This window comes from Nelumbo nucifera, chromosome 5 (genome assembly GCF_055504915.1).
Source record: "Nelumbo nucifera cultivar China Antique chromosome 5, China Antique-T2T, whole genome shotgun sequence".
Classification (NCBI taxonomy): domain Eukaryota; kingdom Viridiplantae; phylum Streptophyta; class Magnoliopsida; order Proteales; family Nelumbonaceae; genus Nelumbo; species Nelumbo nucifera.
Window position 1 is genome coordinate 15,109,545 of NC_142653.1, and position 25,619 is coordinate 15,135,163.

A 25,619-nucleotide genomic window follows, 5' to 3' on the forward strand; every position below is an offset into this window, starting at 1 on the left:
ATATGGTGTTCTACTATGTATAGATAGTCCCCGTCCATAAAATAACATAGATAGGGACAGACCATACCCCAATTTATCGTCCATATTATTTTCTCGTGGATGGTCCACATTATAGTGTGGACAGTTTGTGGGAAGGTTTTATTACATTGGTCCAATTACTCTCATTTTATTTAATTTTTTAATAATTTTTAATATTTTAATAAAATAATAATTTTTAATGTTAATTATAGCACAAGTCTAATGATTCTCCTTCTCAACTCTTTTTTCATTATTTAAATATTAATTTTTTAATATTTTTATTAATAAAATAATATTTAAAATATTATTATTATTATTATTTAATATTTAAAATAATATTTTTTAATTATTTAAAAAATACAATTGTTGTCTACGTATTGATGCCTTTTTAAAATTTATTTACCGTATAAAACTCAAAAATTAGACATTTATGATTGACTATGTAGATCTCCCATAATATATATATATAATACATGAAATCAAAAGGCGTGGTGTGGATTGGTTCACACTACACCTACAAAATGCCACCGTGGGTGTGGATTGATTCGGTCCACACAATCTATCCACAGTTCAGAACAACTGTAGATTGTTGTGTGAATTGGTCCCTACCACAGAGTGTGGTGTGGATCAATCCACACTCACCAATTTCTCACCCACATTACAGAATACTCCCTTAATAATGTAGGCATAATTTAAACTTTTGTCAACACCAATTACAAACATGATAAACATGTCCATTGTAGAGGTCTAGGGAAAATGATATGAGAGTACCTATTTCATTTAATCGGGTTATGGAGCTCGCAAAATTAGTTTTGTTTCAAACTTTCAAATCAACAAATGCTTGCACATATCTTTTATCAATGGATCAGATATTGGACCAATCCAACTTAATCTAATATAAATTCATTATGGATGGATCAAATTCAATCCAATCCAATAAATGCTTTGGACCATTAAGTCTGAATTGGTCCAGTTCAATATATTTTGTTGGTCTGTCCAATCCATCTAAATTGATTTTGGTTTGGACGGGTCCAATTCAAAACCGGTCCATTGACACCCCTATATTGCTGCAGTTAACATCATTTCACCAATGTCTCTCTTTTACTAATTAGCCATATACGCTAGTTGAACAAATCTTCCTATCAGCAAATTTTTAATAAACCATGCCTTTTTTTTATTTTGAATTTTGTTTCAAAAAATGCATACTTTTGAAATCATCAATGATTTTTAAACAAAATCAAATTTACAATATAGAAATTTATGATTTATGCTACATGATATCAAATAACAGATGATAGGGAACCATTGTTTGGCAGGGGGTGTTCATTATATGGTCTAAACCACCAAACCATACCAAATCAAACCAAAATTGATGCTGGTTTGGTCTAGTCTGGCCTTAAAACAATTTGATTTCATTGTTTCTTTCAATTTTTAATATGTAATTTGATGCCTAGGATGTGTTTTTGTTCAGAAGATAGATGTAAATGTAATTTATATAATAGTAATAGGTGACAATGTTTTTGAATTGTTGTTGATTCAGATGATCATACCATTCGACCCAGGAGTCATTTAGACAACTGGTTTCATTTTAACCTAAACTCGGTCCTTGGCCAAAAAATGTTGAATTGGTCAGCGACCTGCTGACTCAGGCAATCGAACCATTAACCTGTTTAATAGTTTTTGGCCTTATTTATTTATTTATTTTTTCATTAGAACGGGCCATCTATTTGGATCGGACGATTGGACCATTGACCCAAAATCGGTGGTCAGAACAGTTCCAACTCTGAATCGGTTTTTAAAACCTTAATAGGTGACACTTGTTAACATTTGAATTTGATACTTGACCTATATTTGTTATTTATGGAGGTATATATGCTTGTTATTTGGGCTTTCTAATTGGGGTAAATCCCAATAGAATGGCCCTAACCATATTAAGACCAGACCAAGCTTTAATAGAAATGTTTGATTTGGTTTGGTTTGGTTTGAAAATTTTTCAAACCGTAATTTATTGATTTGGTTTGAAATCTTCTTCAAATCGAACAAAACTGGACCATAAATAATACTATCCCTGTTGGATGGTGCGACGGTAAAATCTCAGCCCAACAACTTTCAAAACACGAGTTCACACATGGGACAATACCCAACCCACGTACGACTCCCAAGTCCTTGTATAGTTGGGACCAACATTAGATAATAGATTTTCTTTATAAAAATAATATATGAAAATATGTTCTTTAAACCAAAAGTTCAATAAAACGTTTTTTGTTTTAATTTTAGAAACAAAAAACGCATGTACAATCAATAACATGTTTTATGTATTCTCATTTTAAGAATCAATTTATTTTCAAACAAATTGATTTTGGAGTCTTCATTCTATGCATCAGTGGGTTCATTGGACGCGTGAACTCACCAATCTTAATGGACAACGTCTCCATTGTTCATTATGTTAACACGTGAGTGAATTAGACCTGTTCATGGGTCGGGTGGCCCGATGGGCCGGGCCAGACCCCCGGATGGGCTTGAACATACTTATAGGCCCGTGGGCTTAAATTCGGGGCAAAAAGTCTGGCCCGCAATAAATTCGAGCCGGGCTCGGGTTTTGTCAAAACAGCCTGGCCCGGCCCGACCTAATATTAAACTTAAAATTAGTTATATGATTATGTCCATTTGAATAATTTTTTTGATTTAAGAATGTAAAATTGTGTTTTAAAATATAAAAGAAAGGGAAAAATACCATCCTGTAAGCCTATTGTTCATTTAAATAGAAAAAAAATACTATCTGAATTTTTAATTATAATTTGAATAGGAAAATTTGTTTTTTTTTTCAATTAGGTCGGGCTTCGGGCTCGGGCTCGGGTTTCGGGCTTTTTTACCAAGGCCGGGCTCGGGCCCAAGTTATAGGCCCGTTGGTCGGGCCGAGCTCGGGCTCGAACCTAGTATATTTTCATTAGTGACAAGTGAAAGCCCGGTCCGAGCCCGGCCCGGCCCAGCCCAGCCCATGAACAGGTCTAGAGTGAACCCACCATTAGCATGGGCTAGCCAATTCAACCGGCCACAAAAAGAGAAAGCACGACTCAAAAACACTCAGCCCATGTTCCTCCTCACTCTCCCTCCCAGTTTGTAGAGTTCTACTGCATTTCCTCCACCAAACCCTACCCACACACCACGACCATACCACACAGCGGACGATGACCCATGCTAGCGGGCCGAGTGTTGACCTACCTTTGTTTGTCTTCGTTCGCCTGAAGAAAGTAAGAAGCTGTCGGTGTTGACCCACCTTCATTCGCTTGAAGAATCACGCTGATGGGTTGCTTCAATCTATTGAAAAGAGAAAATGTACCGTTGGAGCTCTTGTCGTCGGTGGACACTAACATGAGTTACCATCTGATGTGGTATAATCACCGATGTGTGGATAGGGTTTGATGGAGGAAAAATAGCAAAACTTTACAAAATATGAGGGAGAATGAAGAGTAATGTGGCCCCCCCTCACATACATGAAATATCTATAGTGCTCTCCTCTTAAGAGTCATTACCTATAAAGAGAGCAAAACTATAGATACATTCTACTTCCACTCCTTTCCCAAGTAATGTGGGATATTGAGTCTTTCCATACACTCAATTGTGGGAAGAGGAAAAGACTAAAACAATAGAGGGATGAGAGAGATTCTTAAAATTTTGAATCTCTCTCCAACACATCACAGTGTCAATAAAAGAAAGTGGATAAGTGAATTCAGGTGGATTAAGCATAGAGATTAGGTGTTCTTAAATCTTGTTTTTCAAATGGCTTAAGCTTCAACTTTTGTTTTTAACAATTAGTAATGCCGCCCAATCTCATTGTTTTGCTTTTGGATGAAAGAACTAGACACTCAATTAACAAATGAGTCATGTTTAGTTTTTATGAGCCCATTTGGTAAGTCTTTTTGGGAAGATCTTTTGATAATTCTGACAGTCAAAAGACATATTGCACTTTTGCACAAAGATCTGAGCAGCCCGAAGCTAGCTTGGTAGATATACGTCTTTCCGTGTCTTTCTACTCGAGAATAAACGTGAAAGATGCAAAAAACTTCATTTGGAGCTTCCCAAAATGGGCTTTTCATGTCTTTTCGATGCTCCGACTTTTGACGGATAGATCTTTTGTGAACCAAACGGAGATAGATTGAAAATAAGTTTACCCAGCTTATAAACAGCCAAAAGACCACATGGAAAGATACACCAAACGGGCCCTTATCATCATGTCTTATGATGTGAGGTATGCGCAATATGAGAGACCATTAAGAACTGGCATGGCTTTGGCTTGTTTTAATTTGATTGGATCATTTGCTAGATGGTGGAGTTGGGATGAAGGACAGAAACCGGAAGTAGAACAACGTTCACAGTAGAATCGGAGGCGGTGTCACTCCGTGTTTGCAGCGGTAGACCTTCACGGTTGCAGTATTCTAAGAGGACATGCGATTGGAGAGAGAGAGGGGAGTTCGAGGGGAGACAGGAGAGATTTAAAACTTGAGAAGCGGGATTTTTTTTAGTGCAAACGTCCGTTTATGGTCTTGACTCCGTTAAGTTAAATGGTTGTAAGCAAGAATGACGTGGTACAAATTCATTTGCAACTGTAGAAAATTTTCTGCAACAAGGATGATGAACTCAATTGCGCCCCATCAGAGCTCTTTGAGTTGAGGAGGGGCCACAATACGGACCATGGAATGGAATATTAGTTCATGGTGCCATCGCAATAAAAATGTTCCAATCCAACGTTCCAATGGGCCCCAAATCCTCCATGCGCGCCACGACCACGAGCACGAATGAAGTGAAGCGTTCTTCGCCTGAAGTTTTGCAGAAGAGATCGCAACTAGTTTGCGCAGCTACAAAAAGCCAAAAAGGGCGGGTGAGACTGCGACACAATCATATACCGCGTGTCGTCGATTAACAGAAGACTCAAAATGACATCAAGTATGGCGCGCTTTGCTTTTGTAGATGCAGCAATTTCAATTTGGGTAGGGAGACAGAGTTTGCTTTCGCTGCTTCTCTTCTTTCATACATTGGATCCGCTTGACCGGGTCTCTACCTTCTATCTTCACGTTAAAACTTCGGGAACCTCCATCTCCTCTCTCTTTTCTTCGTTTCTCTGCAATTTGGAGAGCCAGGGGAAGAGAGAGACAGATGTGGGTGTTCTACCTTATCTCCCTTCCCCTCACCCTGGGCATGGTTATTTTCACGTTGAAGTACTTCGCAGGTCCAGATGTTCCCCGTTACGTCTTCTTCACCGTTGGCTATGCTTGGTTCTGTTCTCTCTCCATCATCATCCTCGTCCCTGCAGACATTTGGACGGTACATATGCTCCTTTTCTTTTTCTTCTTTTTTCCAGTTCTTTTAATTGGAATGTTTCGACTCTTGGGTATTCATTCAAACTTGTCTCTCTACGCAACATGCATACGTAACTCTATCTTGATTAACTGAAGAATGAATTTGGATGCAAAGACAGATGGAATAAATAAGATTTTGTACTCTTTGCGATTCTATCGTTACTCTGTTGCCCTTTTTGTTGAATTGATTCGTTATATTTGACTTGAGGTCTTGTGACTTGTGATTGGGGAGAATGAATTAGCGGTTGTGAATTTTTGAGGTCTGTGATATAGGGCGCGTTCAACAATGTGATTTTTTTTTTGGTTGCCGGTCGGAAAAACATTTTCAAAATAATTTGGTTTGAAAACAGATAGTTTCTCAAAACAGAAACACAAAAAACATGATCTTGTGTATGTGCCCTTTTGTTTTCAAAACTGAAACCAAAAACATTTTCTTGACTTTCTCGTTTCAAAAACATATTTTCATCTCGTTTTTTAATCTCAGGTTCCACAAATCATTTAATTTTTACATTATAAAATTTGTTTTTGTTTAAAAAAATATTATTTTAGGGGGCGTTCTAAAACATGAATGTTTTTGTTTTCATTTGTTTTTGGAATTGCCACATAGCAAAAAAAAAAGTTCTTAAACTCTATTCTGTTTTTGTTTTCAAAAGGAAAAACAAGTTGGTTTTGTTTCAAAAAACGGTACATGTTTTCGGAATCAACAAAATATTGGTTTTTAAAACTAAAACAAATTTTTTGGTATAAAAATTATATGATTGATGGAGCATGAAGTTGAATAATCAGACGAAAATATGGTTTTGAAACCAGATTCAAGAACATGTTTTTTGTTTTAGTTTTGAAAACGAAAAACAAATACACAACCAAGAACATGTTTTTTGTGTTTTTGTTTTGAGAAACAATCTGTTTGCAAACCAGATGGTTTTGGTTTGTTTTATGGAATCGGCAACAAAAAAAAAATCATGTTGTAGAACGTCCCCTTAATGGCTCCAAAAACATGTATTGTTTTTTGAAACAGAACCAACTTGTTTTTGCCTTTAAAAACAAAAGCAGAGTTCAAGAACTTGTTTTTTGTTTTTTTTCCCCCTGGTGTGGTGATTTTAAAAACAAATGAATGTTGTAGAACACCCCATAACTAGCAGTTGTAATTGATTTTGACAATTTAGGTGTATTCAGTTAGTGGTTGTGTTCATGTTTCGTTTGCTTCATGAACATGCCACAATGGAAATGAACATTTACAAGAGTTGCACAACCAATACTCACACATGTTCAAACAAACAGAGTAGCCTCTTTTACATTGTCTGGTTTTAAAAATAATAGTCATTGTCATTTTCAAAAGAAAAAAAGGGTATGGTTTGGTTCTGGAACCATACCACCCTTTTCAGAACAGCAAACTGAACACCACATAAATGGTGATTATTTGGCTAAATTCGGATTGATGTAGTTTGTTTGGTTGCATGCTTTTTTAATACCAGAACATCATGAATTCATCAAATAAAATATGAGCAATAAATTAAGTACTCACTGACTTCCTAAACCTTAACATGTTGATTGACTGAAATCTACTTCATGATTGTTGGAATGTAACTTAAGCTGTTATCAAGTCATGAAGATGGAGATTTGAGGCTGGTTTACGCTGTTCTAGGCTGCTCCATGGTTTAATGCTGGGGTGGTCCCCAGGTTATGGTCATTTTAAAGGTGGGGGTGACTTGCAAAGCCATAGGATCGTTGTGAGGTCTTTGACTATTAGCTTGAAAGCCTTGAATACCTCTTTCAGTAAATTCTTTACCGACTGGGGGCTGATTGGTGTGTTTATTTTTGTTTTCTTCATGACACATTTATTTAGGGGATAGCTTTTTTTGTAACATTTCATCTCTTTTAACGACAGTCTAGGGTCCCATATAGTTAGTAAGACACAAGACAACCCAATTGCTTCCGCCACTTCTCATTCTCCAATACTGGATCCTCAAAGTTCATTTCTTAGAGCCATATCAACCTTTTCTGACTCTAATTCCTGAATTATCAAAATATCCACCCTATAAGATCTAGCGGGTTATGCACATGTTATGGTTTAATATAGGCTTGGCCTTATCTATATTTGGTGGGCTTACGTTAGGTGATAATACCATAAATATGCCAGTATAAATTTTTGGAAAGGTGATGTTTCTTTGGGTGCTTAACATTGGCACTTCTAGACCAACATTCCTTGCGGGGTGGCCCTGGTTAATGGATAACATGGCTACCAAGGTTCTTCATGGACACGCACGCTCATGGGGATAGTGTATGGATCGGCGTTGCACCATGCACATTGAAGGGAGACTTTCCATGCGGGTCAAGCTTAAGCATGCCCCTATAACTCACCAACCCCATGTCTCGGACAGTCTCGTTGCCCACAGTGCACGAGTGCGCTCAGGCCCAATGGTTGTCTTACACATTATTGGCACAACATGTGCCTTACATCATGGCCTTCCCCCTTTGGCATGTAAGTGGCACCTCTCATGGACCGGCAAGTGCTAGCACAGATAGCCACAACTATTCACAATGAAGTCATGATCCAATACCACTAACCTTGGTAGAGTTATTCCTCAGGCCGCACATGACCCTCATGCACACATCAGGCTTGTCCTATCCATCCATGGCCCAGACGTCACATGAGTTTTTCCACTACACATCTACCCCTATGACAACTTGCTCCTTCCTACTAGATTCTCTCAGCCTTATATAGTATTCCATGAAATAACTCTCATTGTGAAGTAGGAGTGATCATTAGATTCTCCCAGCCTTATAGTATTCCATGAAATAACTCTCATTGTGAAGTAGGAGTGATCATTTTTCAGCCTAGCCTGACCAAGCCCAGAAATTCCGGGCTTGGGTACCTAGGTTTGGACCCAATACTTTAGGCCTCCGTGCATATTTATATATGTTATTTTTCTGTCCTATTTTATATTTATATATAAATATTAGAATATGACACCTATAATACATTTTATGTATATAATATTTTTTATATTACAATGTATAAAATACATTTTATACCCATATTATATGACAATAAAACCCTATTAATTGGAGTAGTTGACTTTGAATTATTTCGAAATGATCAGAAGAAAGATGAGTTGGAATAGCGAAGAAATAGAATCGGAATGCTATTTACATGTACATCTACATAAGTGGATACAAATTATAGATTGATCTATATCAACCCCATATCTTCATACAATAGAAAGTGTGGTAGAAAGGTGCATCTAGTTATTTTTACCATACTATCTATTGTATTGGATCTACATACTGCCAATTCAACCCAGTCCGCTCATTTCATTAAAGACTTGGAATTGTAATCCCTTTTATTTCTTCAATCATTGATAAGAACTAATAAGTAACTCAATTTTAATTCAAATGAATCATTTTTACTTACTGTTTTTACATAGATGATAAGTAAAAAAGCAGTAGGAACTAGAATAAATAATGTAGTAGCAGTAAATGCTCGGTACTTTCATAATCTCAAAACATTATGTGTTTTATACATGACAGCTATGGGCTCGAAGTCAGGCCCGACCTGGCCTGGGCCCAGGCTATGGCTCTTGTCACAGCTGCAAAGCCTGGCCCGGCCCAGTCCATGACCACCCCTATTGTGAAATATGTTTATTGCTTTTGGATGTTTTCTACCCTTTCCAATCTCTATCCATTTCTCAATTGAATTGCTAAGTCTATATTAGGGTTTGATTTTGGGGTTCCTCTAAACTTGATGTAAAACCTTATTTCTTAGTTTCATTGATGTGGATGATGGCATTAAGTTCAAAACTTTCGATTAGTCTTCACCAAGCTTCAACACTTGTTCTTATCTATTTGCATTGATCATAGATGAATTGACTAAACATATTTAGGGAGAAATTCCATTGTGCAATGTTGTTTGCGGATGACATTGTTTTAATTGATGAAACTAATGAGGGATTAAATGCAAAGTTAAGGTTACAGACAAATGCCTTAGAAACAAGAGATTTTAAAATAAATAGGACTAAAAAAGAGTATATGACATGTAAGTTTAGTAATAAAAGGAGTTTAAATCAGTTCATTAATGAAATGATTATGTTATTGATAAAAAAGGAGTCTAAATCAGGGTACACTTAGGATAAGAGACCAAGAGATAAGTCAGTGTGACCATTTCCGGTAACTTGGTTCAATAATTCATAATAAGGGAGAGATTGAAGTGGATGTTACCTAAAGAATTAGAGCAGGTTGGGCAAAATTGAGGGGGTGCATCTACATTGTTGTGTGATAGGCGAATACCACTTAGATTAAAAGGAAAATTTCGAAGCTGATTTTTGGAACACTTTGATTGTTTGATTCTAATGTTGTTTCCGGATGTAGTTCTTTGTGTCTTTCTTGTAAGTGGTGGGGTGACCCCTTGTCACCAAAACATTGTATCTTTTTTTTATGAATATATTTTTTTTTGCTTTATTGATCTTTAAAAAAATTCTGTAAAATGGTTGTAAGGCCAGCTATGTTGTATAGAGTGTCAAAGTCTAGTCTAGGTCTGTAAATCCAAAAGCGAAAGAGACAGTCACAAGTTTGTGGGTGTGTCCAATGTGGAGCTCAACACCCTAAGAGAGAAACTTATATTAAAAAGGAAAATGACCAAATTGTCCTTAGAGTACAAGAGAATATAGTGTACAAGAAGAAAATAAAATACAACAAGAAATACATTTATAGAAATAGCCCTCTCGACTAACTCTCTTTATCTCTACACTCCTCCTCAAACAAATGCTTAGGAATCAACATCAGTTTGTCTAAAAGGAAAAAGTGTCGCGCCCGCATCATAGATTTCGTCAAGAGATAAGCAAGTTGGAGCCCAGAGGACATGTGGGGGAGAGAAATAGTGCCAACTTGAAGAAGATCACGGATGAAGTTGCAATCAACTTCAATGTGCTTTGTGTGCTCATGAAAAACAAGATTGGAAGCAATCTTGATTGCACTAGCATTGTCTGCGAAGAGGGGAGCTGACGGTGGTGACTCCTGTAGTATGTCATGTAGCAGAGTCCTAAGCCATATAATTTCACTACATACGAAGGACATGGCTCTATATTCAGCTTCAGTAGAAGATTTTGAAATTGTAGATTGTTTCTTACACTTATAGGCAATGAGAAGGTTGCCAAGAAAGACACACTATCCCATAGTGGATCGTCGAGTGTCTGGACAACCAATCCAATCAGCATTGGCATAGGCAGTAAGGCTAGTGGATGAGGAGGAGGAGAAGTGTAAGCCAAGAGATAGGGTTCCCCTCAAATACCTAATAATCCGATGAACTGCGGACATGTGGGGTTGTCACGGTGATGACACAAAATGACTCACTATCTGGATTGCATATGATATATCCAGTCGAGTCATCTTGAGATATATTAAGCTGCCTACCAATTGTCAGTATAGAGAAGGATCTTCAAGAGAAGAGACTTCATCCTTGCTTAATTTCAAATTAACCTCCAAGGGAGTATCAATAGTCTTGGAGTCACTGAGATAAGCCATTTTGACAAGAACCTTTGCATACTTATGTTGGTTAACAAAATAGCCATGGGAATTACGACTGACCTCAAGTCCCAAGAAGTAGGTTAAAGGGCCCAAATCCTTCATCTTAAAGGAGACATTAAGGAGTCATTAAGGAGTCTTTTCAGATCAGTGATTCCCTCCACATCATTCTCTGTAATGATCATATCATCAACATATAGAAGAAGAAGAGTCCCACCCTGATTCCAATGCAAAGTGAAAAGTCAGTAATCAAAAGAGCTTTGAATAAATCCCGCATCAGTGATCACAGATTTGAATATCTCGAACTAGGCTCTGGGTGCTTGTTTCAGGCCATACAGAGACTTCTTGAGACGACAAACAAGCCGAGGATCCATATCTAGGGGGTTTCACATAAATTGTTTCCTTCAATTCTTCATGAAGAAATGCATTCTTTACATCCATCTGATGAATTGTCTAGTCTTTAATTGCATAGATGGCTATAGGATTCTGACTATAGTCATTTTTGCCACATGAGCAAACGTTTCCTCATAATCTATCCCATATTTCTGTTTATAGCCTTGAGCAACAAGCCTAGCCTTGTACCTATCTAGACTTCCATCTAACTTCAACTTTATTGAGTAGATCCAGCGGCTCCCAATGAGAGAGGCTTCAGGATGAGCCTTGACCAATTCCTAGGTGTCATTCTCAAGAAGGGCTCGGATCTCAGGGTCCATGGCATCTTTCCAATGTGGAATTGCTATAACCTGCTGATAAGTCTTGGGAATATTTGTGGTGGATAAGACAATAGAAAATGAACTATAGTCTAGAGAATAACCATAGCGATCATGAGGGTGAAAAATTCTAGAAGAGCGGTGCAATGTGGGTGTAGTGGGTTCAGGTGGTGGGTTGGGAGAACTTATAGGGATGAATGGTGTAACTGGATCAACAACTGATGTTGGAAAAGGCGGAGGCGATAGAGGAGATGATGTAGACTTTTGTCGTTTGAAGTAGGTCTGAAGTTGCTCGAGGGTGATGTTAGAGCATTTGGAAGATCTATGGAATCAAAGATGTGCAACAAAAAAACAAAAGGAGCAGGAAATTTAATAATATGCTCAAAGAAAGATATGTGCTCAAGAAAAATGACATTATGAGAAATCTTGACACAATGGGCTTCGAGATCATAACGCAGGAATCCCTTGTGGTCAGGATTGTACCCCACAAAGGCACATAGCACTGCCTGTGTAGTCAACTTGGTGCGTTCATAAGGTGGAAGATGAACAAAGCATACACAACCAAAAACATTGAGCAATGATAGGTTAGGAGGTTTGTGAAACAAGGACTGGATCAGAAAGGTGTTATTTAGAACAGATGATGGAAGAAGATTTATTGGTACACAACAGTGCTAGCTGCCTCCACCCAAAACCAAGAAGGAACATGAGAGTCTTACACAAGGGTCTAGACTATACTCAAGAAGTGTTTATTCTTTCTTTCTGCTACTCCGTTTTGTTGTGGAGTACTAGGACATGATTTTTGGAATTGGATTCCCTGTTCTTTCAAATAAGCCTAAAAATCCCCATCAAAGTACTCTCCCCTAAATCAAATTGTAGGACACATAATTGGATGGCAACATAGTCTTGAAAAAAGTTTAAATTTATGATAGACTTCAGATTTCTTGTAGAGCAAATAAATCCAAGTAAAACAATTGTAGTCATCAATGAAAGTAACAAAATATTTGAATCCCAATCTAGAAGTAATTGGAGACGACCAAACATCACTATGTATTAAATAAAAATGTACAATTGCATTTCTTAAAAGAAGCAATAACATTAGGTAAAATACCATAAGCAAAAAGATAATCAAGTTTCTTAGTAAAAGGATGATTGAGGCGTCTATGCCACAGGTTCCAGTCATTGTTACAACTAAAAGGTTCAAAACTAGATGCAGTAAAAGGTAAACAAGAAAGAAAAACTGAATCAATTTTCTTAATCTCAAACTAGAGCAAACAGTCGACCCAATCTACAACCCTTCCCCTTCACCTCCCTAGTTTGTTGGTCTTGTATCAAACAACCATTAGAGAAAAATAAAACAGTATTACCATCTTCCACAAGTTGACCAACAGAAATCAAATCAGTGGTTAATTTTGGCACAAATAAGGTCTTGGATAGGTGAAAGTAAGATGATTTAGAGGTAGATATGTGTAAATCATCACATCCAAATATATTTAGTTTTTCGACAATGTGTCTATTAGAAAGATGGGGTTTAGGAGAATGACCAACGAAGGCCCTTGTCATGTAATTAGAGGCACCAAAGTCTATAATCCAAAGGTGGTTTGAGGAGGGACATAAAGTAGAAGACTTACCAAATATTCCAATAGCTAAGAAAGCGGAAGAGATAGTCGAGGACATGATCTGCCAAATCTGATATTCAGAAATACCACAAGAAGAATTATTCTGTGAAGTTACTGAGGTAATGGTAGATGAGGCATCTGAGTTCTCCATGGTTGTTTGATAGGCTTTATAAGACCCTTTCTTCTTATTAGATCCATTTACTTTTGGTGGCCAAGTTGGACATTCTATAATGATATGTCCCTATTGCTTGTAATACTTGCATGTATTCTTCTTCTTGCAATGTAAGACACACATGTCCGAACTCTTTTCATTCATAGCACTGAATTCGGGAGAAATCCTTCTTCCCTTTTGATTAAGTTGCCAGGAAAACAACATCAATATTGGAGTTTTTCCTCCCATCAAGTGTGGTTTGTGTAGCAAATCCGGTTTAAACTCTCAAAATTTCCCCAAGAATGGTATATAAATCAGGAAATGTTCTTTGACTCAGGATATTAGACATGACAACTTCAAACTCATGTTTGAGATTAGGTGTGGATTCGAGTCGAATAGTTCGAGCCAGAACCTTGAGCTTGATCTCGGTTCAAGTCAAAAGTTCATAAGCTCGAGCTCGATTTTGAGAAAAAATATTTTATAAAAATAAAAATTATATATATATATATATATCTTCATTTTAAATTTAAAAAATTAAGAATTATAATAATTAATAATTATAATATTTTTATTATATATTATATTTTCTATAATTTTATTATATATATATGTATATTCGAGCTGGCTCGCAAGCCTTACGAGTCAAGCCCTAATAGGTTCGAGCTCGGGCTCAGTTGAACCGAGCTTTTCACGAGCTGAGCTCGAGCATCTCGTGAAAAGCTCGGCTCGTTGTCACCCCTATTTGAGATGCATTAGGAAATGCATAACCTTCCTTATATCAAAGTGCTCTTTCATATACCTTATAAAACAGTTTGATGGATCCTTTCCCATGTGTACTAACACATATTCTATCCAAAGGTTAATAAACCCTATATAGTACTCTTGGACCTTTCTCTCTCCTTGATGATATGAGAAGATATCAACCTCTATTTGGTACTGCGTAGAGGTGTTTGATTGCTGATATACCTTCTCAAGATACTCATACATCTCATAAGTTGTTCTATAACCTCACATAGAAATGGCAATGTCAACCTCAACAGATCTAATGATCCATGGTGCAATCTTTGCATTGTCAATTTTCCACTAATTTAAAGCCTTAACATCTGAGTCATCAGGTTTAGGTATAATTCCGTATAAATAGCCCCAAAGGCCCTTTGCCCTCAACATGAAACTGGAAGTTAAACTTCCACAAGGCATGGTTTAATCCATTAAATTTAACATAAAGGACATCTACTCTTTCTGAAACCATTATCACAAAGAAAATTGCTGATTTCCAAGACTGATATTTGAAATCGAAGAAGAGATGATGATAGAGAGGTACCTTTTGATCAGATGTCCAAAAAAGGAAGCTGTTACAGTATGCTGAACCAAGAGAAAGATAAAACCCTTCTTAAACCAAACCGATTTCAACTAGGCTGAAGAGGATCACAATAATTCCTATGGGCGACACTAGATCTAGAGTTTCAAGTAGATCTGATGTCTCCAAGTGCAGATCGAAGAGAAAAAGTGAAGTTGATGGTGTAAACTTCCAAATTTCAGATATGTCAAGGTTTGATCGAAACAACCTTGAGAGAGAAAATTCTAGGGCACAAGAGGGTTCCCAAGTATTGTTAGGAAGACCCCTAAATGCCAAAAAATTCAAAGGATAGAGAAGTAAGCTCAGTAGATCAGATCGTGAGTTGCTCTAATGCCATGTCAGAGTCTGGTCTAGGTCTGTAAATCCAGAAGATAAAGAGACAACCACAAGTTTGTGGGTGTATCCAATATGGAGTTCGACACCATAAGAGAGAAATTTATATTAAAAAAGGAAAAGGACCAAATTGTCCTTAGAGTATAAGAGAAGATAGTGTACAACAAGAGGTAAATTTATAGAAATAGCCCTCTGGGCTAACTCTCGTTATCTATATAGCAAAAAGATTCTCTTTTCAACGTATTCCCATGGCTCTATGTCTCATCACTGTATGGAGCATCCATGACTGGCTGGCGGTGAGTCACCCCTAATTGCTCATCAATGACCTGCTCTCTGTCCATTACTTGGTTAAGTTCTTGCCTTTTAAATTCCAAAATATCACCACTTCCAACTAATTCCAAAACTTTGTTTAGAACAGGGGGAGCAAGTGACACAAATTGTTCTTCACCAAACAAAATCGAGGTGTTAAGAACTTCTTCAAGAATGACCACTTCTGTGATTTCTTCCAAATTTTCCGCCTCAGAAGACTTCAACGGTACTGTGTCCTCATTGTCTGAAGTTTCACAGTCAATCTACTCCTTGTCTTCCACCTCCTAGTCTTCTTTGTTTGATATAGCATATCTCGGATTCGGGCATTTTGTACTAACCTTGCTTGCATCCCGTTCTTCCTGGGTGGTTATCGGTCTCCACTGCAACGATCCTTTTTTCCCCTTAGACTGCGTTTGTTTGCAGTGTAAATACAAAACTACACCGATGGAGTTTAACAACAGTTAGATTTCTAAGTGTAAAAAGCAAATCGGCTTTATACTCATTTTACACTCTTGTGTGTTTGGGTGATCGATGTAAAGTATTCTCCCAACTGTAAAATCTTCTCCCTCCGTCGGTTTGTCCTCTTTTCTCATCGTCCACTCCAAACCAATTCGTTGAATCATCTAAATCAATGAGGATCAAAAAGTGATATGTGCCATTGCCCTTCACTTCCCTATGCCCCGTCAGTCTACCAGATCCCCAAGTCCCCATGCTACCAGTAGAGGCACAATGGGAGCAAAACGCCTAGGCACGACGAGATGCTACAACCATGGAGGGAGAGAGAGAATTAATGGGGTTGCACCCAAATGGAGATCGCTTCCTAGAAGCAGAGAACGTCCATCTGAATCGGCCTGCAAGTTCCCCCAATCGAACCCCGTCGAAGGTGGTGGTGGTGAAGGAGGAAGAGAATCGACCCCGCTCAGAGCTCCCCATAAGCAGAGAATGCCTATCTAAATCGGCCTCCAAGTTCCCCAAATCAAACCCCATTGGAGGTGGTGGCGGTGAAGGAGGAAGAGAATTGACCCCACTCAGAGTTGCAACTAGCAATGAAAAGGGGAAGGGGTGGCTGGATTTGCTCTGATGCCACCGATAGACCCCACCAGCTATTAAGAGAGAAGAGAGAGAGAGAGAGAGAGAGAGAAGAAGAAGAAGAAGAAGAAGAAGAGAGAGCAAGAGTGAGCGGACGAGAGAGAAGGAGAAGAGAGAGATGTAATAAATACATCGATAATTTTGATGTATTTATTACATTGATTATCGATGTAATTAAACAATAAAATATAATTATCGGTGTAAAATTACATGTTTACCAAATGTCTGCAAAATTGAACCGAGGTGTGAAGTTTACCCCTGTTCGATTTTACACCTCTACCAAACGCAGCCTTAGTGGTTTTTTTTTTTCAAAACAACCTCAGTTGGGGACGATAATAGACCACAATCTTTGTCTATTAAAGTATGGATTGATTCCCACCCACGTGCGTCATGAGAGTTTAGGGCCTTGGTCAACTCTGCGATTTGGATAACCTGAGCTCGATTCAATTCAGTGGTTCGCGTCTTAATGTTGTCTTGCAATCTTGCATCAACCCCTTACCACGTTAGCGAAAGAGGGCCCCACACCTTGAAATAGAATTAACCTCCTTTAAGTATGTGAGTTTCTAGCATATAAGGGCAACTTTTTTAGTTTAATATCAATAAAAGTAATATATTTAAAAAAAATTCAAAAATAGGTTAACTTTTTAAAAATAATGTTAATAATGGGCAAAAACACTCTTCATCTTCTTCTTCTTGCCATTTGTTCACTAGAGCCGCCGCCCACCACCGTCTTCCACCATCCGCCACCGCCGTCTGCTGCCGCTCACCGCCGCCTCCGCCCACCTCCGCCTCTGGCAACGTTGCTGGAGATGGGTGGAGATAAAGGTGGCGGTGGCCACGGGCAGAGGAATGACCACCAATGCCGCCGCTGCCACCTCTACCTCCGGCCACCTCCGACAGCATTGCCGAAAGCAGGGTGAAGGTGAACAGAGTGGCGATCGGCGGTAGCAAAAGGCGGTGGCGGGTGGCAAGCTGCGACTCTAGTGAACAAATAGCAAGAAGAAGAAGATAAACAGTGTTTTTACGCTTAATTGATATTATTTTAAAAAAGTTAACCTATTATTAAAACTTTTTAAATATATTACTTTTATTGATATTAAACCCCAAAAGTTGCCCTTATATGCTATTCTGTTTCGAGATGCCCGCCTAATACACCTCCCTTACCCGATTGTTCCCCTTCCCAAAATAAACTAATAAAGTTCCTTTGCCCTCTCTCCTCTCTCCCTGTAGTTCTGCCATGTAATGCTTCACTTTCCACCTCAGCATCGTCTTCTCCAGGATCTGCTCATCTCACCGGCACGCCTCACACCGCCCTCATCACATGTTCTTGCCGTACATCGGAAATATCTCCCATCGTTGAATTTATTATTCATGGGAGATGTTCCCAACACAGGGTGGGATGTATCTGTGAGGTTGGTGTGAGGCGCGCTATATGAGGAGTAGACGCTTCCACTTCCGTCAGAACCCAGACCTTCCTCTGGCCTGGTTCCCCGGATTTTCACCTTAATCGTTTGCAGGTTACAGAAGTTGCAATCCTCCAATTTACCCCCATTATATGGACTATCTTCTCCACCACCGACCTCCTCCAGTAGTTGAACGGCAGCCCGACGAGTTTAACAGAGAATTTATTGGCTTCAATATCTTGTTCATTGCAAGACATATGCCATTCCTTGAGGACGATCAACCCTTTCTGGGTGACAACAAAAGAGAACTCCAGCATTTCACCCCCACATCAAGGATAGCTTTGCACTCGCTGAAAGGCACCACTATCACAGGCGTTGTGAAGCTGAGCTTTTTTAATATCTCATCCACAACCGGCTGCCAATCATTAATCTTTTTGGCTGCTGTTAGCACAAACCTACTCGCCCATCTCCTTTTATCCACTTCCAACTCCAGTTTATGCGTCTTAACAGAGCATGCCAGTTCGCATTTCAAATCCTGGTCCACAACTGCTTCTTCATTTTTTTTGTTTGGATTGTCCATGGCAATGTTACTCTGCACCTTCCCTTCTTCATCTATTTCCGGATTGAACTTCAGCGGCGCCGCCTCAGTCTTCTTCGTCACCACCAAGTAATCCTGTAACTTAATCTGCATAACCTTTCCACCCTGATTTTCTGTTACCTTCTGGAACACAAATCAACTTCCTCTTCTCATCCCCAAAACACTCTATAAGCATTTTGAACCAACCTTTTCTGTTGTTCCTCAGCTCCGCCATGAAACTCTTCCTCTCTGTGTTCATCTGACCCTTCCAACCACTCTCTTTTTTGTGTATATTGCTCCATCGACAAAACCTTTAACCCAAGCTACCGCATCTCTAACTAGAAAGATTGATGACTTCTTTCCTTCCCTGATTTTCAAGCAGGTCTTACTGTTGCTCCTGCATTCTTCAAATGCAAATCTCTTCGCCTCACATTCCCATCCCTTCCTCCACCTTGCCTCCAGCTTGAACTAAATTAATAGTCGATATGGCTTTAAATAGAACGGATTGGCAAAACAGGATTCTTATAGTTGGGATAAGGCATGGATAATGATGATGATTGCATTAGGTCTGGTGGAAGCTAGATTCAGTTTGGCTTTTCATATGACCATGGATTTTCATATGTGACCATAGCGGCATGGCCTAAGAACTGATTGGTATGACCTTTGACTTAGATGTGTTGGGAGCTGTCTTCCTACTTTGTATCAATGTTGAAGGATATAAGTTTATTTCATCAGGCTTAGCAGATTGATATTAATTATTTTAATTTATGATTTGAAATGGACTGGGTATTGCGCTTAAGGGGTAAAATCTACTACAGTGATCCTTAGAAAGGATGCCATATGTAGTTGTTGAGGCTTAGAGATGATGATATGGCTGGTTTTGGCCTAATGTTGGTGATATGAATTCAAGTGAGTGGGGATCATGGTTGCTTACGAGGCTCCAATGTACATTTTTAGGCCCTTGAAAGTCAAAATTGATGTACTCAAATCTAAGTCAAGTGTGGTTTAGGGGTGCAACTGTTGAGGGAACGAGAATAGGATCTCGTCATGGGTCGGTCCACGGGGAAAACCTCCTGTTTTCCCTTGTTCCTTCCTGCTCTTGATGAACCTATCTTGGCACCTTGGTGATTTGTTCAAGAGATCACCAACTCTCCTAACTCACTTCTTTAACTGAATATTCAATATCTCATTCAATAATGGTGTCTCCTTAAATAGGAGATTACAAGAGTCCTAATCTTAGGGAGTCTCCTTGCTGAATAGGGAGACTTCCAGTTCTATCTTGCTAAGGATAAGATAAGTTAATCCTAATCTGATAATCCACTAATAAGATAAGATAAGAGCAATAGAATAAGATAAGAACAAGCAAGATGATCTAATCTAATCTGCTGTTGCCGAACTGGGTAAGACGAGGATCATTGAATCACTGCTGCTGCTGGCGGTGGGTCAGGTTCCTGTTGCTGCCGGCGGCGATGATACTTTTTCCCGAGGAATGCGTCCATAACAGCAACTTGGGCGGGCTTTGGTTGGGATTTTGTTAAAATTTGAATAGGCCCGCCCTGGAAGTCTGGGCCCAATGTAGTATAAATTCTTCGAATTGGGTACCCAACTTGCACCACTAGGGTGGTTTGAAGGACATGAGAAGATGCAGTTATTGGTAAAAAGAACTATGGCGGCACCTGGTGATGAGGTTGCAAGAGTCAGAGGTGATTCTTGGTACCATAATTGTGAGATTTTGGAAATCTCCTCTGCTCCTATAGATAATGAGAGTTCTATTCATGCTATCTTTATAGTAAGGGTTGCAACTGGCTGTCTCCTTGGGATATGAGAGGTTGGATGTTGAATAAGACTCTTAAGAAGTGGTTCAGCAGATTCTGGGAGATGAATTAGGTCCTTGGTTGATTATCATTCTATTATAGAAGCTAGATCTTTGGCATTCTTCATGAGAATTTTGTTTATGTAGCTCCAAAGATGTGCAAATAATAATGTTCTAGGGTAATTTGTATTTGGGGCCTGCCCTGCCAGGGTGGGGGGAATGTAGCTAGTCCAGTGAGATTTATAGTCCCTATGGTATATGTTATTTGTGACCTAGCTTTTCTTTGTATAGATCTATTTAACACCCTAATTTCTTTGACCTGTGATTGATAAAAAATGTTATGTTAGGTTGGAATTTCTTGGGGTTATCTCTTAAGAATGATGGTGCTTATTCTTTTTCCTAATGGTGGGGGTTTTAACCTTCTGCATATACTCAGTTTCCTTTGGTCAAGTGCAGGTAAGCTTCAACTTTTTTTTTTTAATGAGTGTACTGATCAACTTCTCAACTTCTTTGGATAAAAGATATTTCTTATTTGGTTGTTTAACATCAAATTGAATAAATTTTACATGTTTAGAAGTTATTGGAACTGTGCTTCTTGTGGATTTGGAGCATTTCATAGTGGAAAATACCAGCTCATCTACCACTTGCAACAAACCTAATTGAATCCTTCCCTTTCTATCATCAGACAATTATTGGACATGACAAGAGAGGCATCGCTTTCTTTTGGAGCTGGTCATATTGGAGTACATTTGCACTTACTTGGTATGCTGTATATGAACTTGAAAATACACTTCTTGTTCTCATTCTTTTTCCCCTGTATGGAGGAAATGGTTGTTTTCAATATTCATTTGAATTACTTTATGTTGTAGATTCACCATGAATGAACCAATTATACTACAGCTGCATATGCCTGTTATGTTTATGAAGTGATATGTCTGCCAAAAGTACATGGTTGTTTCTTCATGCCACTAAAACTTCATAGCTCTTCACTTTGAGCCAATCAAGAGGAAATTGACACTTAGCAACTTAAAGAGGATAATCTGAAGTCTGAACATAAAAGAAGACTCATTGCCACTTACAATTGTAGCAACCCTCTTACAAGAAGCATAAACTATCTGAGGCAGAGCAGACAGCAGTGCCTAGAGTTTGTTGCCACAGGATCAGATCCACTGTAGTTCTTTAATAGGCACTCACTTCATGTCTTAAGATCTTCTGTAGGCTGTTATAGCAGGTTTTTTCTAAATTAGCAAAATGTAGGAGTATTGTTACAATAGAGAATTCTCAAGATTCAGAATTATATTAACAGAAAAAAGCAGAATACTCCTTAATTAGACAATGCAGAAGTTGTTTTCTTAATATCTTATGGAAGTTGCTTGCTTGGGAGGTTTCCTGGAATGTTTTGAGAGACGTCATAGTTTCTAGTCAGTAGTTACTATGAAATTTCAAAGGGTCATCACTTGGGTTCTTATTTATTCATGTTAGTCATAAATGAATTGATTAAACATCTTTACAAGGAGGTTCTATGACTTTTTTTTGATAATTAACAAAATTTCATTAAATGAAATGAGAAAATTTTGCAGCCAAGCTGCAAGGAGGCTCTATGCCATATGTTATTTACTGATGACATTGCATTGATTGGGTAATTAGGACCTGGTATTGAGTATTTCTCATAAATCCCTTTCTCTGTCAGGCCTGCCACTGAGATGTCAGACCTTTCTTAAGGCTTCATTTTCTCCCTCTGTTTTATTTTCCCTTTTCAATGCCTTCATGGTCCCTTGACAATAATAAATACATAACACATTTAAGAGTTGTGGTGGAAGGAGATTGTTCAATTGGAGGACCTGTTCTTAAATAGGCCCTTGGGATGTCAGATTTTCATTGCTAGAGGCAAAAATGTAAGCTTACACACGAATATCTCATTATTTACAGACACATACACACTGAATATCTCATCGAAACGGATCCCAAGGTTGATCAATGTTCTTGCTGATACTGACACAAGAGAAGGGGCAGGAGGCACAATTTGGCTTGGGGAGTACCTTGCCCAGGGGCTCAACAGAATCTATCATAATCGTATATCTGTTTGTTTTTCCTTTGTTTTGTCAGCCAATGCTTCTGTAATATAAGTTGTTACCTGCTATCTCATCAGTGGTTGGAGTTTTACTTTATTCCTAATTAAATCTATTTGATCATGTTAGTGATCCAGAAAAGAAATAATATATTTAAAAGTAATTTTGTAGCATAATAACAGTAACGCATGTTGAATGCGGCCACTTTTCTTTCTGTGTTTACTTTATTCATGGATTAGTATTTGTAAATGCAGAGTGCTTAAACTACTCTTTGTGGATGCATTATGATTTTATGTCCTGTGTACCAGTTGGCAGTTGTTACTTTACCCACATAAATATATGCATCAATATGTGGTGGTTTAAGATCATCTTTAATTGGTTATATAACTCAATTGATATATGCTCATTGCTTTATCATACGTTATTCTCTAAGCAGGGCTGTGGTGCCACTTATTCAGGGTTATGAAGATGCTGGAGACTTCACTGTGAAAGAAAGATTGAGGACTAGCATACAGCAAAATTTAGTCTTCTATCTAAGTGTTGGATCTATTGGATTTTTTGGATTAATTCTCCTCATTTGTATGCGCAGAAACTGGTTTGTTTCTTATTCTATCTATACTTGTTCTGGTTTATTAGATCCTTTATATGTGGACACAGTCTTGGACAGGATATTTTTATTTCTTTTGTTTTTCCTTGAAAAAAAGTACCCATATATTCATCACTTTGAAACAGATATTGAGTCACAGAAGATTTATAGGGGAGACGCAGAAGGACTATAGGCCCATCAGAAACCAGGGAAGCATAAATTTTTTTGCTATACATAAAGATGCTTTTACCCCCACCCCCACCCCCCATCTAGCAAGGCCATCAGCATCCATTTTTAATAATTTTCCAGGAACCCATCTCCTTTGAACGGAAATGGCTGAAATGGCATCCCTGATTTCATTAAGACAGTGAGACAGCTTTCAAAGACCTTGACCTCACTCCATTTGATGGTATTGATAAAGTCCCCTTTAGTGGCTAGAGACAAAGGACTAAAGTTATGCAAAACTTTGATGGAAGCAGTTTTGACAACCCAGGCCCATCAAGTATTGGGGGTGTTCTAAGGGATGATAAAGAGCTAATAATTACCTTGTTCTCAGGCCTGATTGAAGCTGGAGACTCTCCTAGAGCTGAGACTTTGGCGGCATTGGAGGGTATTCAGAGAGCTAAAGACATAAGTATAGGGAAGCTGATCATCGAAGGAGACTCCAATCTGGTGGTGGACTGGCTGAAGGGAGTAAAAAATGGGATGTGGAGGTACAGCAATGAGAAGAAAAACAGCCTTTTGAAAAGAAAAGACTGTTTAAAGAGTTGCAGAAAATCAAAAGAAAATAACAGAAATCAGGTTTCAAGAAGAGAGAAGAGGAAGAAGAAGGTGGTGGCAGCTAGGGTTCTGAGAGAGATTTTCGAACATAATCTCCTCTTACATCCCTAATTTCATTTCATTAAGTTAAAATTTAGTAATTTACAGAGAGGCCCCTAGTTGGGCAGAAAATTAAAAATATAACATAAGAAAGAATAAGAGTCCAAATTAAGGCCCATTTACAGCAAAGAACATAAAAGATAAAAAAAGATAAACAACCTTTCGGCCCATCTTCTCTACACTCCCCCTCAAGCTGAGCATAGATGTCAATCATGCCAAGCTTGCCAGTATCATGCTGAAGTTTAACCTTTGGAATGCCCTTGGTGAGGAAATCAACTAACTATCCTTCAGAAGTGATGAAAGGTAGACACACTTCTCCAGAAGTGTGTGAGCAATGTTGATGACAGCCTGATTATCATAGTATAACATCAATGGCTTATCATGCTCAATACCCAGTTCCTCCATCAAGGATCTAAGCCACAGTAGTTCAGAAACTCCATGAGCCATGGCTCTGTATTCAGCTTTAGCTGAAGATCGGGCAACAACTGATTATTTCTTGCTTCTCTAAGAGACAATATTACCTGCCACCAAGCTACGTTTTCTAGAGGAAGATCTTCTATCATCAATATTTCCAGCCCAATCAACATCTGTGTAGGCTTCAAGTTTCATATTACCATGCTTAGCAAATAGAATTCCCTTTTTAGGGGAACCCTTCAAATAACACAGAATTCACTCTGTTGTTGCCATCTAAGTGTCCCTGGGAGCATGCATGAACTGACTAATGCAACTGATAACATATGCAAAATCTGGCCGAGTCATGCATAGATAAAGAAGTTTTCCAAGTAGCCGTTGGAAGATTCCCTTGTCTTCCAACAATATTCCATCTGAAGCAGAGAGTTTATGACTCATATCAATAGGAGTAGCAACTAGTCTAGCACCCATCTTCCCTATTTCAGAGAGCAAGTCAAGTACATACTTTCTCTGAGAGATAAGGGTCCCATCTTTGGATCTAGCAACTTCTACGCCAAGAAAGTATCTCAATTCCCCCAGATCTTTGATCTCAAACTCTATATGAAGGAAAGATTTGAGACCATCAACCCCTGATACATTATTACCAGTCACAACAATATCATCAACATACACAATCAGGTAAATTGCCAATGATCCTCTCCTCTTCACAAAGAGGGTATGATCAGACTGAGCCTGTACATAGCCAAAGCTAACAAAGGCAGCCCTAAACCTTTCAAACCATGCCCTAGGGAACTGTTTAAGTCCATAAAGAGATTTCTTCAGCCTGTAGACCTTCCCTTTCATATCTGTTTCATACATCCCTGGAGGAAGAGACATATAGACCTCCTAATGTAACTCTCCATTTAGAAATGCATTCTTTACATCCAGCTGATAAGGTGGCTAGTTTGAGTGTGCAGCCAGAGATAAAAGAACTCTCACAGAAGTCATCTTGGCAACAGGAGCAAAGGTCTCTAGATAATCAATCCCATATGTCTGTGTATAACCTTTTGCAACCAGCCTAGCCTTCTACCTTTCAATGGCGCCATCAACATGATATTTGATGGTAAAAACCCACTTATAGCTTACTGGATCCTTCCCTTCAGGTAAATCAACCACTTCCCAAGTGTCATTCTTGTGTAGGGCATCAATTTCTGTTCTCATAGCATCTCTCAATTCTGGAATAGTAAGAGCTTCTGATGCAGACTTGGGAATTGGGTTAGAAGCAACAGAAGAAAGGTAGCCAAAATATGAAGGAGAGAGCAAACTATAAGAAAGGTGTTTGGAAATGCAATGTGTAGTACACTTCCTTTTTCCTTTCCTAATAGCAATAGAGATATCAAGGTCTGGAAATGATGATTCCAAAGGGGTTATATCAGTACTCG

The 25,619-nt window shown here is 38.5% G+C and overlaps 1 protein-coding gene across 5 annotated transcripts in view; it reads left to right on the forward strand.

Moving 5' to 3' along the window:
* Positions 1-4,847: 4,847 nt before the first annotated feature.
* LOC104604354 (uncharacterized) overlaps positions 4,848-25,619 on the forward strand; it is a 64,878-nt gene continuing 44,106 nt past the window's right edge. The window contains exons 1-3 of one of the 5 annotated variants that reach the window (XM_010268666.3): positions 4,848-5,340; positions 20,939-21,015; positions 22,759-22,917. In XM_010268666.3, the coding sequence (XP_010266968.1) occupies positions 5,173-5,340; positions 20,939-21,015; positions 22,759-22,917 (404 nt within the window). In that variant the 5' untranslated portion in view covers positions 4,848-5,172. Of the gene's footprint in view, positions 5,341-17,711; positions 19,095-19,147; positions 20,710-20,938; positions 21,016-22,758; positions 22,918-25,619 lie in introns of those variants that run through there. The other 4 variants (XM_010268659.3, XM_088888054.1, XM_019198933.2 and 1 more) reach the window with 4 other exon arrangements.